General features: G+C 33.8%; 1 protein-coding gene across 6 annotated transcripts in view; it reads right to left on the reverse strand.

Annotated features, from left to right (window-relative positions):
* Positions 1-3,372: 3,372 nt before the first annotated feature.
* Positions 3,373-13,712, reverse strand: part of FAR1 (fatty acyl-CoA reductase 1) — a 65,584-nt gene continuing 55,244 nt past the window's right edge. For all 6 annotated transcript variants that reach the window (XM_012780726.2, XM_012780729.2, XM_012780727.2 and 3 more), the window contains 2 exons: positions 8,552-8,679; positions 3,373-7,100 (listed from right to left, as the gene is read on the reverse strand). In XM_012780726.2, the coding sequence (XP_012636180.1) occupies positions 6,938-7,100; positions 8,552-8,679 (291 nt within the window). In that variant the 3' untranslated portion in view covers positions 3,373-6,937. The remainder of the gene's footprint in view (positions 7,101-8,551; positions 8,680-13,712) is intronic.

Here is a 13,712-nt window from a genome sequence, read left to right on the forward strand (position 1 = left end):
TCTACTGTACTTGGTCAGCTGTCACATGCACAGCCCACCTTCCTGACCACTTTAGCACTACTGAGCTAAGTAGATTCATAAAACTTACCCATACACCAGGAATAAAGTTGCCTTTCAAGCTAAACAACTAGATTGCTTTGGCTTAAAGTCTTCATAAAGAAAAACTGTGGAGGTTTACAGGTATTAGTTAGTACTTTGATTAGGATCTGTTAAGAATTCAGAAAGTAGGATTTAGTATAATTTTACATTAACAGGTAACAAACAGCTAATCAATCCTTACTGCATAAAAAACTTAGTAAAGTTTGTCAATTGTGGAGTTTCTAACTTAGACCATTTGCATATGTGTTTTGTTAACATCTCTACATGAGCAATAACAAAAGGAGGTTAATAGTGTTAACTTTTACACCCCCCTTGGCAAAGTCTTCCTGATTATAAAATCTTATATACAAGCAGGAAGCTTAACAATTCTGTGACTGATAGAAGGAAGGACAAACTTCCTGCTACTAGGTGAAATGTTCATTGAGTAACTGCTATATGCCAGGTACCTTAAAAAAATAGGCCCTGACCTCTAGGAGAGCTCACAAATCAAGAGGAAACAATGAAAATAAGTACTTTCAATCTAATGGGGTAGGTCCTGTTTTCATAGAGGTTAAGACAGAAAAATCCTGATTATTTCAGATTTCCTCCAATAAGACATTTGAAAATCAGCAATACTTTCAACTGCCTGTGCCATGCTCTGGTAGTTAGAGGCTCTCATGCCACGGACTCTAGATCTCAACTTTAAGAACCAGAAATACCTTCTCAGTCTACCATGAGTAGAGCAGTCTCCGTGGGGAGCTGATTTTCTACAAATTCACAATTGAGCTACAAACCAGAATGCCAAGAGCATTATAATGGGAATTACAAAAAAAAACCCACAAAAAACTCACAAAACTATGCTTGCTGAGAGTGATAACTTGGCCACACAGATAGGACATATACTCAAGATTGACAAAGTCATCAGAGAGAAAGATCAGAAACTGGTAAGCAAAGAAATATTTACCAGGTACAACAAAAACTTAATAAAAAAGACCTAGACAATTGCAAGGGCTATGGGCAGCCTAGTAAGTTGTTCCTTACTCACAAGATAAAAATTCTGTCTCAAGCTAAAACTCCAGAATAGATGGACCCTGACATTTTATTGGAGAAAAGACACATTTTTGCACTTCCATTGTTTTTCTAGATTCCAGAACCCTCAACCTTAAGTTACTTTAAAATAAAAACTTAGCTTTAGTTAAAAAAAACTCAGGCTCATTGCAGAAAATGAGAAAATATAAAAGAATATGGGGCATAAAGCTAGATTATCCATTGCTATCTCACAACAACCACCTATACAGACCAATGGTTCTCTAACTTTAGTGTGTATCAGACTCACCTGAAGGACTTGTTAGACTAGATTGCTGAGCCCCACCCCAGAGTTTCTTATTCTGCACATCTGGGTTGGGGTTCAAAATCTGCGTTTCTAATGAGTTCCCATGTGATGCCCATGCTGACGCTGCTGGTCTGGGGACTGCACTTTGAGAATCATAGAAAACTGAAAAACAAAGAGACTGGTTGTTTAAACATTGGTGCAGTTTATATTCTCAAAAAATTCAGTGACATTATACCAGTATTCTTTTCTCTTAAAATTGTCTTCATTTAGAAAAGATAATAGGTCAGTTCATTTAAAGTACAAAATCTATTGATATTTAAGAGGAACTAGATGTGCTTTCGCTAGGGAAACCTTAGTGTGAGTTTCTTTTGAAGCCATTCCACAGCCTACAGCGAATTCTGAGCATACAAAGGCCCTCAGTTGGCCCAACTACCTCCCCAGCTTCATCTTTCCTAGCCATCTTATCCTTTAGCACCAAAATATTTCCTGCTTCCCACGTGTCTCAGCCTTTGTACATGCTCTTCCCAATGCCTGGATGCTCCTCCATACCAGCAATCCGAAAATCAGACTTAAAATCACAACTCCAAAGTCCCATGTTTTGTATGAGTTCTTCCTTGAAACAATAAGCAAATCACTCTTCTGTGCTTTTAGTATTTTGTTCTTATCTGTCATTGTATATTAAAATTATCTGTTTACTTATCTGTATCAAATTATAAAATCCTTAAGGGAAAGCAGTATGTCACATTCAGGTCTGGGTCACTGAGCTTAGTCTGGTGTGTGACACAGATAACTGCAATATAAAACACAGTAATACCTAAACCATATGGGCACTCAAAATTTGTTGCATGGATGAATGCTGGGTTTTTCAAATGAAGAAATCAATGAAGACATTTCAAACATGTCAGAGAACCTCTTTGAATAGTTCAGAAATATTTGTATTCCTATAGTGTGAGACAGTATAGTGTAGTGGACTGAGTGTAGGCTTTGGAGCTAGGCCAAGTTCAAGTGTCAGTTCTGCCACTAGCAGTGTAATGAGGGTAAGTTATTAACATAATATGCCCTAGTTATTACACTTGTACAACATGGGTAATAGAGGTGCCCTCCTCAACAGAGGGCATAAATGGGTTATAACATGTAAAATGCTTACAGTAGTGCCCAGCACCTAGTAAGTACTCAACAAATGTTAGTGTAATTTTTACAATGTAAAAGGTGCAAAGTTGGTTTTGCTATCAAGAAACCAATGACCAACCTAGAAGAAATAACAGGAACCTATGAAAGATGTAACATAAAGGAAAAAATTTAGATATTAAATGTCAAAATATTAAGTACTAATTAAATAAACAATTTCCCTGGATGACTATTTTAATAAAACTATACTCATCTGTATGTTAAGGTTCAGGTGTATTTATTAAAATCCAAACCAAAAAAAAAAAAAAAAGACAGCTAGAATGCTATTAATAGATTGAGTCATATGAAACTATCTTTATATGTCAAAGATGTATTAGCATTTTTATAGGGTTCAACTTAACATTTTCCAGTTCATCTTGCTCAAGACAAGACTCTCCTTATGAGAGAGAGAAAGAGAGTTAGATTTCATGTGCAACAGCAGAAAATAAAGGAATTCTCCAAAGCATCTTTGGAAGACACCTAATTCAACTTCATGGAACTATAAAATAAAATGAAATGTCTAGATAAGAATCTTAAATATCCGAAGAAATAACTAGGAATGTTCATGTATTTTAACAAATTCAGAAAAACCTTGATTGCCTTTCTTCTCCTTGTATAAAATTATAGGTATTATAGGTATTGTCCGTAGCCAAAAAAAAAATCCCAAAAGCCAATGATAGCCTTATTCCTGAGTTTAGGTCAACAGTAAAAGTATTAAACTCTTACTTACCAGATCGTGTTTTTCTAAATAAATGTATTTTAGAGACATCAACTTGCAAAGGAGCACATCAAACTTAATGTTACTCAAATTTTTCTTTAATAAAGAAAAAATCAAAGGAATTATTTAACAATTGTGCACAACTACACTTAACTGACAAAGATGATCTGTTTAGGAATCTTAAGGGTAGCAAAGATGTATGCTAGGAGGGTACCACCATGAGAAAAGACAAACACATTCTGTCACTAGAAAATGCTTCAAGACAAAAATATTAATTCAATAAGAAAATATTTCATATATCTTTTATCACAGCGACTGTTAATTTAATTAACTCATTTCTGTATTAAGTTACGTGGCATACATTCCTTTTTCTGGTTACTCATGCAAAAAGTTAGAAAGTTTTCTCAAAACAGAGCAAATCAGTGCTAACAATTTCAAGTCAGTGCTTGGAGCCAGCCTAGAAGAGCATGCTTAGAAGCCATTTACACTTACCGGCACCCCAGCCTGACGCTCTTCCCCTCCTCCCCAAAAAGATTCAATTAATTTCTTTATTAGCGAATGATCCCTTATACTTATTCAATAGACATATAAATGACTACAAATGTACCTATAAATTAACAATATATCATTCAATGCGGAGGAGAGCAGCTGTAGCCTAATGACACCCTGGTGGTCTCAAACACACCTCATTGCAACTAACACATAAAAATAATACTTTAACAAAAAATGTTCCTCCTCCTGTATGCTTCCTCTAAAATGTTGTGTGAGTGACTCGGAATTAAATAAAATTAAGATAGAAGAATTAATGAGTACATCTTTAAAAAGACAAGAAGTATAAGGGCTGTCTCCTGTAATCCTGACCACATTATCTCATGAATCATTTCCAGAACATAAAAATACAATAAATACTATAATGGAAATATAGGGATTCCTTTATTACTTTTTGGTTTACAAACAAAGGCACCCAATAATGCTTCTATTTACTTTATAAAATATTATCAATTTACATTTAAAAAAAAAAACCTACAAAACAAAAAATCCCAAATCAGCTCCTATAGACAAACATAAAAAAGGGAAAAATGAGATTTTCTTCCTCCCTGCTTTCAAGCTTCACTACACAGATTCAAAGAACATTTAATTTATGCCATCCTGAAGTTAAAGAATGTATTGCCATGTTTCTCTGCATTGAGTTTTAGGACATTAATGTTGCCAAGTCAAATTTAAATATGGTCACAATGATATCACAATTTAAAAATGCATATGCCAGTGAATGGGGGAAAAACTCAAACGTTTTAGAAAACAGCTTTATCAAATAAGTTAAATGAAATATGAAACTTACTTAATTTAGAAGGCTATCCTGTTAAATGAGTTTATGTAGAAAATATAATCAAACAGAACTAAAAATCATGTCTAGTAAGTGACACAAATGATTTCCAAAATCTTTAAATTTCACTTAAGTTCAAAGTCTAGTTGGTGGGGATTAATAATCATATACTCTTTATACTAATTTTAGAACTTTAAATTCCAAAGTAACATACTTGGTTAATTTATACATTGCTTTCTTTTTATAACAGCAGAATTCTAAACAAGCACACAAAATCAACGCAGTGGCCTCAGCACCCTCCCAATTAGCATTTAAGTTAGATTACAGGACAATGAAGCTGTTCAGAAGACAAACACTCCCTATGCACTTCACAAGCCTGCCCAAGTTGTACCCAACTCTTTTGCAAGAAACAAAGACAGTTCATATACGTACATTTGGCAGAAGTATAAAAATCATACAAATGTTAACATGTTTTCAACACATTATGGAAATATATTTGGAGAGATAGAGTACTCAATGTTTATTACGTGGGCCACTTTAAATCAAAGGCATCATTTATTCCATTTTCACACACTGTCATGGTCTCTCACACCTTATATAAGGTATGGTCCTAGACCAGAGACTTTAGTATCATTCTAAAGAATATATAGATATTTATATACATATTTCTTTTAAAATAATGTTTAAAAGTTTTACTAAAGAAAATTTGGCTTCAAAATGGAAGCAATTTTCTTTTTCAAGATTATATACCTGCATGGAAGAAGATGATTTCATTTACATTTACTTTTTTCACAATAGCAAAATAAACTTCTTGTACATTGTATTTAAATTGACAAGAAAATTAAGATGTAAAATTCCATGTAACTTTTTGTATTGTGAACTGTCCTCTTTAAACATATTCCAGATACATTACTGATGATTTAAATATAGTACAACTTGATCAGCTTAATTATAAGTGTTATGCTGAACAATCTGTTAAACCAAATGTATGTTAAAACAGTAAGTAGAGTTAACTACTATTAAGATTTAAAGGGAATTATAATGTATCATTAAAGTATACATCAATTTTCTTGCTATTACTTGTTTCTATAATGAATTTCTTTCTAAAGCTAAAACCACATGCAGAAAAAAATAAATGATATCTTCAAACTCATTCAACAGTTTGCTACTTTATGTGGTATGTAAATAAAGTCCTGTATTTAATTTTATATATATTATCTTATGCATTATTTTATTTTTCTTAAAGGAATTCAGCTTTCAAGGTCAAAATTAGCATGTGTTTACACAGGAGGACATTTTCTTAATGTTACTACTACCTGCAAATACATTCTTCCACAATAATGCACTTTCAGTTTTCAGGAAAGATAGTCCAAACCTTTTAAAAAGTCCTATGAGTAAAATTTATAAAGGGAGGATAACACAAGTAAGGTGAATCACTCCCCACTCCCACTTCCAACAAAGTCTCAAGAGATCCTCCTGATTCAAAACATGAACACAATCTCCCAGGATTGATTTTTATTTGATCATACTGCAGACAAGAAAGATGTATTCCTATTCTTGTTGATACTAACAGTTTTATTAAATTTATTTTCACTTTCCTTCAAAAAGCACACAGCATATGTTGATATGGATTCTCAAACCTATTTAGATCCAGCAGGGTCTTTAGAATAATATATAGCCTTCTGATAATAAAAGCAACTGGTTGCTTATAGAAAAATGATATGCATCAGACATTTAATCAGAAAAAGAAAAATAAGAACATGTCTTTCATGTTTGATACCACTCAATAACTTACAGGATGATGTGAAAATAGTTTGGTTATAATTCTAACAAGATTAAAACCCACTTCAACTAATGAAAAAAAAAATCAAACACTGAAGAATCAAATATTTACCAACTTAGCTAGCATTTCCATCCAAATAAATGCTTTCCATTGCACTGAATATTAGAATTAGAAATTCACTATATGTTAAGGCATATTTTAATTAATATGTTCCAGAATTGCACAGTTATACTGGTCAGTGTTCCTATTTACCCACTCCTGCCCTCACCCCACCCTTTTTGTCCAGGGATCAAAACGTTAAGTCATGGTTTTGGTGGCTATTGTAGATTTGAGCTGGCATACCACAGTGTATTCACTAGGTTTTATGAGCATAAACATTAAAATGTTACACAAAATGTACCATAATTTACTCCACACTCCAATCTAAGATGGTTTAATGTCTTGACAAAAAGGTGAGATGACTTAAGTACATTTTACATTTTGTGCATTTAGACCACCATATGCATAGATGTTCTAATGCTAAATTCTTGGTCTTCAGTATCTCATAGTGCTGGATGCTCGGAAGTATGACAGAAACTTGTAACACAGACTAACCACAAAGTACCAGATGTTTCTTGCCATTTGCGATCTCGCAATAAAAATGCGCCAGATGAGGATCACAAGGATAGTATTAAAACCATAACGTATGTTCCGCAACCTGGAAAGCAAATCAAGAGATGTGTCAGACAGTATTTTCTAGAATAAATTCTTGTTGGATGGCAGCTAATTAATACTTAGCTTTTAATCTAATAAAAGCTTAAATTCATATTAATTTGAAACTTGTTTAAAAACTAAGCCAGAAGTCCTTAAATTAGAAAGTTAGCAAAATCCAAACAAACCTGACTATATATTCTGGGCAGTAGTACATCAAACAATATAGTACCTCTATTAACAATGAATACAGTAATGTCTTTCCTAACAGTATATTTGCTATACAAACTTCCATGAATACTGCTGAGCATCCTCTGTGAGCCCACTACTATGTTAGGCATCAAGTATACTATAGATAAAACAGATATGTCCCTTGAACTTTTGGAGCTTCCTATCCAATCTAAAAAGGGTTATTCATTATATACATCACAGTATAGACAAAATACAATAAACATTTTTTGACATCCTGAGTTGCTTACAAGTTGTCAGACAAGTGAACTTACTCTTCCTTACTCCTGACAGACACATGATCAAAGACCAACTGGACAAGTCCTCATCCAAGAATAAAAACATGGCATTAGCCCTATAGAGGAAGACCTTCTCATTCTCAAAGAGTGACACTCGCATGTTACCCAGCTCATGTTTCAAACATTTTAATGGCTTTTGATAGTGTTTGAAAGGAATACAAACCTTTAAACATATGTCACATAAATTCCATTAAATTCAGATAGGAACGATGATGTAAAGAAAAGAACTTTGAATAGAAGTCAAAAGATCATTATTCCCGTTTGCTTTTCCACTTAATACAATATGGCTTAGGCAAATACAATTTCCCTAAGCCTCAACTTCCTCATCTATAAATCTGCCTGCCCTGCAAAGTCTTATAAAGTTGAGGCATGAGAGGGAAATAATGTGAAAGCCTTAAAAACTGATATATTACGAAACAATACAAATAAAAGAGATCATCATTAAAATTATCTGTATCTCTGAATGATGGATTAAAAAAAATCCAGCATGTATTACTTTTATAAAGAGACTAAGGAAATTATAACACTATTTTACAAAGAAAAACTATGCTGAATGATGTATTGTTGTATTGCTTCTTTCAAAGATTGAGCAGGATAAAAAAGCTTTAAATAAATTACCTACAGCTTAAAATACATATTTATTTTCTCCCAAGACCTTTGCTTTTTTAGTATCAATATAAGAAAAGGTAATAGTAATTTTTAAAACTCAATTCCACTTGAACTTTATACTAAGGAATAGATGAAGACATTAAGTTTCAACAATCTTGTGCTAAATCAATACTACCATAGTTCCAGTCCAAACGTAAGTACTTTTCCCAAATATAAAGATCATTAGCAATATCTTTTATTCAATATACCAGTTTAACCCTCCAAATTACATAATACTTTATACAGAAGATAAGACACAATCAAACCTATGCATCAAACTCACTTGTTCAGATGTTTTCTAGCTGCTGGGAGGCCAGACATTTCTTCATTCAATACATATTTCTTAGTTCCCATACAGTAGTTCTCTATATATTCTGCCCAATGTAACTGTCGAACATCAATATTGAAGGTCTACATTAACAAAAAAATTGCTGGTTACTTTCCTAAGTAGTTTTTTTCACACCCAATAAGAATTCATACTTTTTCTAAAGGCCAATTCCAAATGACATGATTATAAAATATTAAATATAGAATCAACTTTTAAAATCTTACTGCTACTCATAAAAAAGTTCTTATTTCTATTTCATACCTTCCATTAAACACAAAAACATTTGAGAAGATAATCTGGAAACTCATGTCAGCATTTAAAGAGAATTAGGTTGGCCGGGCACTGTGGCTCACACCTGTAATCCTAGCACTCTGGGAGGCTAAGGCAGGTGGATTGCTCAAGGAGTTTGAGACCAGCCTGAGCAAGAGTCAGACCTCATCTCTACTAAAAATAGAAACAAATTAATTGGCCAACTAAAAATATATAGAAAAAATTAGCTGGGCATGGTGGTGCATGCCTGTAGTCCCAGCTACTTGGGAGGCAGAGGCAGGAGGATCGCTTGAGCCCAGAAGTTTGAGGCTGCTGTGAGCTAGGCTGATGCCATGGCACTCTGGCCTGGGCAACAGAGTGAGACTCTATCTCAAAATAAATAAATAAAAATAAAGAGAATTAGGTTAAATGTAATGAGAAAGAAGCCTTTACCATTTAATAAAAAAAGGACAAAATTCTACTGTCCAAATAGATCTACACACTCCTCTCTATACACATATTGATGTTTACTTCCACTTCCCATTTATCTGCAGTCTCTCCTCTCCTCCTATATAACCTGCATACCACACAGAACAAGGGAACGCTTTTGACATCAAGAGAAAATATGTTAATGAAAGCTGGCTTAGGGGTTTAGATAACAGTTACTAGACCATTTGATGAAAAAGGTAGATGAATCCAGTAGACAAAGGCTTCAGAAATGCTACTTTATGGAAAAATAAGAGGACTATGCTCTGTTCAGTGCTACTTAGCACACAGATACTTTTATTTGGAGTAACAAAGAGATTATTCACTATATACTATCACTTACCTAAAAATAGTAAATCCTAGGGTGAAAAAAAGCTATTACAAATAAATCATTAAAATATGAAAATATAATAACCCTGCATTAAAATGGAAATTTGACTGGAGTTAACAAAGGAGATATTATGAGAAGGTATATATGCATATAATTGGGAGTCCCACAGCAAGAGTGAACAAAAAGGGGACAAAAGCAGCATCTGAGAAGACAATGCCTGGAAATTTTTCAAAACTATTGAGACATCAAGCCACAAATTCAAAGCACACAAATATCACACACAAACACATATCTAGGCATATGAGAATAAGTCAGAAAAAGGTCATATGGATTGTCTCCAAAAGAACAACTATTAGACTGTCGGCTTCTCAAAAAAAAAACAAATGGTAGCAAGATAGCAAAAGACTATGAGGTGTTTTACAAGTACTCAATGAAAATAACTGCTAACATAAAATTCTATACCAGTATAAATATCCTTGAAAAATAAAGATGTTTCCAGAAGAATAAAAACTGAGAATATATGACATTAGCAAAAAATCTACTCTAGAGGAAGCAGAAGGAGATTGATACCAGGCTGAAGTCAGGATATAGAGGAAGAAATGACAAGTAATAAAAGGACCATTATGCTGGTAAATCTGTAAAAATTTATTGCAAAAACTGCAATAAAAATAACGGCATGTAAGGTTTAACATATATATAGAATTAAAATGTAACAACAATGATAGGTGTTGGTCCTTCATTATCTGAGAAAAGATGGAAGTATCAATTTATATATTAAACCTTGCTAAATTAAAGAAGGATACTATAATCCCTAGGGTAACCTACTGAAACAATTGAAAAATAATATTTTTCTAGGCACTTAATATAGATGGTAAAACATGACATTATAAAAAAAACAAACTAAAAGAAAGCCAAGCAGAAAGAAAAAGAACTTAAAACAAGTGTGACTAAGAGATTTTAATTAAAAATTATCAGGAATTACATTATGGATTAATTCCATAATTAAGGGTAAAAACTGTCAGACTGGGGGAAAAACTATATGCGACTTATATATCTTATCTCAAGATAAGATACAGAATGGTTGAAAATAAAACGGACAGAGAAACACACCATATCTATCTATCTTTCTTTCTTTCTTTCTTTCTTTCTTTCTTTCTTTCTTTCTTTCTTTCTTTCTTTCTTTCTTTCTTTCTTTCTTTCTTTCTTTCTTTCTTTCTTTCTTTCTTTCTTTCTTTCTTTTTGAGACAAACAGTCTTGCTCTGTTGCTATTGCTAGAGTACAGTGGTGTCGTCATAGCTCACTGCAACCTCAAACTCCTGGGCTCAAGTGATCCTCCTGCCTCAGCCTCCCAAGTAGCTGGGACTATAGACATGTGCCACCACGCCTAGCTAAGCTTTTCAATTTTCTTGTAGAGAAAAGGTCTCACTTGTACTCAGGCTGGTCTCAAACTCCTGACCTCAAGCAATCCTCCTGTCTTGGCCTCCCAAAGTGCTAGGATTATAGGCATTAGCCACCACGCCTGGCACACACCATACATTTCTACCAGCAATGTATGAAGATGCCCATTGCCCAGGGACTCAGCAGAGTATGTTGTCAAAGTTAGCATTTTTGAAATCTGGTACACTGTTAATAAATCTCAGTCTAATTTTATTTTGCATTTCCATCACTATGGGAAAGGCTGAATATCTTTTTGAATTGTTAAGAATCCTTTTCTGTAAACTGTTTATCTCTCTAGTCCATTTTTCAATAGGTTTATTGACTTTTCCCACTATTTTTACATAAGCATTTTATACAGTAGGGAATGCATACTAAAATCATATTGAGATACCATTATATACTACCAAAGTGGCAAATATTAAAAATTAAAATTAAAATGCCAAATGCTATGGAGGATATAGATTAACAGGAACTCTCATACACTTATACTTGGAATATATAAACTGATATAACCACTTTGGAAAACTGTTTGGCATTTTCTACTAAATTGAACATATGAATATCCTATGTTATCCTATTTCTAGGTATATACCCTGCACAAATGTGTGCATATGGGCACAAAAAATATTCAGAGGAGAATTATCTCTAATAGCCAAAAACTGGAAATAACTCAAATATCTATCAACAGAAGAATGAAAAACTACTGTATGATACCATTTGTGTAAAGTTAAGAATGAATAGAACCAATATTTAGTGTCAGAATTCAAGATAGTTACTACCTTTGGGAAGACAGAGGAGGTGGGATTGAGAAAAGCCATAAGGACTTCTGAAGGTAATAATATTCTACTTTTTCACTTTCTATTAATAATAATCCATTTAGCTGTATGTGTTATGTATTGGGGGAAATGGGGAAGGAGAAAATAAGGAATCAGCAGAAGCCACAAATCTTTCACTTGAGAGTATCTGCATGACCTTGGTGGCTTAGTCCTGCTTTGAAGGCTGCAGGCAGAGAGGAAGACTGACTATAAAGCTTGTGGCCCATAAGTTAAGCACTCTTATGGAATACCTCTGCAAAAAGATAAGAACCTAAAAAGCTATTAATACACACTCAGAGTAAGGGTGAAAAAAAGTAAACTCACCACACACAGAAGTGGGCAGAGAAACAGCTCACTTGAGGACTTTTGCCATACAGAATCAGTAGAACAGACTAGATCTACACTGTCCAATATGGTGGCCACAAGTTAAATGTGCCTCTCTGGCACTTAAGATGTGGCTAGTCCAAACTGAGATATGCTGTGGAATGTAAAATGCACGCTGGGTTTTGAAGGCTCAGTATGAAAAACAGAAAGTTAAATATCCTTTAAATAATTTTAGATTTTTGATATGCTCAAATGATATATTTGATATATGGGATTAAAAAACATATTATCAAAATAAAGAGATTAAGTTGGAAGAGAAAGGAATATGGGCATTGAGAGGATAAAAAAAAACTCCTTTGAGAAACTGTAATCATGAACCAGATCTACAGTCTATTTAAGGCATATATTCACCTGAGTTATGCTAAAAACCAAATCAGATATTTTAAATGGGTCCTGGCTTGTTAATGCCACCTGGCTGGTTAACTAGACTACGGGTAGAAAAGAAGGCAAATCTTTATTGAAAAACTACAATTTCAACCTAGTCCTTAAAAAACTTCCCAAAGAAATCCTCAAGGAATATGAATTTACAGTCAAACAAGTAATAATAAAAAACAAAGAAATAAGGTACCATGAGTGAGACCCAGCTCAAACAACAGACAGCAGAAACAGATGCTGCAAATCCTTTAGAAGTTTCAATTATTGGAAACAGAATTTAAGAAAAAAAATTCTAGAGACTACTTAAGAAATATCTATAAGATCTGAAGAATAAACTTTCTAAAAATGAAAATATAATAACTGAAACTCTAAATTCAATTGGATGCTTTAGATACAGCTGATAGATTGTTATAGAATCATAACTCATCTAGATTTTAGCCCAGAAACAGAGAGATACAAAATATGAAATTAAGGTTAAAAATCTGGAGGATATGGCCGGGCGTAGTGGCTCACGCCTGTAATCCTAGCACTTTGGGAGGCCGAGGTGGGCGGATTGCTCAAGGTCAGGAGTTCGAAACCAGCCTGAGCGAGACCCCGTCTCTACCAAAAATAGAAATAAATTAATTGACCAACTAAAAATATATATATACAAAAAAATTAGCCGGGCATGGTGGCGCATGCCTGTAGTCCCAGCTACTCGGGAGGCTGAGGCAGTAGGATCGCTGAGCCCCGGAGATTGAGGTTGCTGTGAGCCAGGCTGACGCCACGGCACTCACTCTAGCCTGGGCAACAAAGTGAGACTCTGTATCAAAAAAAAAAAAAAAAATCTGGAGGATAGAATAATCTAACATCCGCTAGGAATTTGGAAGTAGGTAAGAGAATGACGAAGAGGCAATATTTGAATAAACAATGAGTATTTCTCCTAAATTGCTAAAAGACACCAAACTTCAGATTCAGAAAGCCAAACCCAAACAAGGTAAATTTTTAAAAAATTACACCCAGACACTTACTTTCATGGTAAAACTGCAGAACACTAAAC

The sequence above is a fragment of the Microcebus murinus genome, chromosome 4 (assembly GCF_040939455.1).
Source record: "Microcebus murinus isolate Inina chromosome 4, M.murinus_Inina_mat1.0, whole genome shotgun sequence".
Taxonomy (NCBI): domain Eukaryota; kingdom Metazoa; phylum Chordata; class Mammalia; order Primates; family Cheirogaleidae; genus Microcebus; species Microcebus murinus.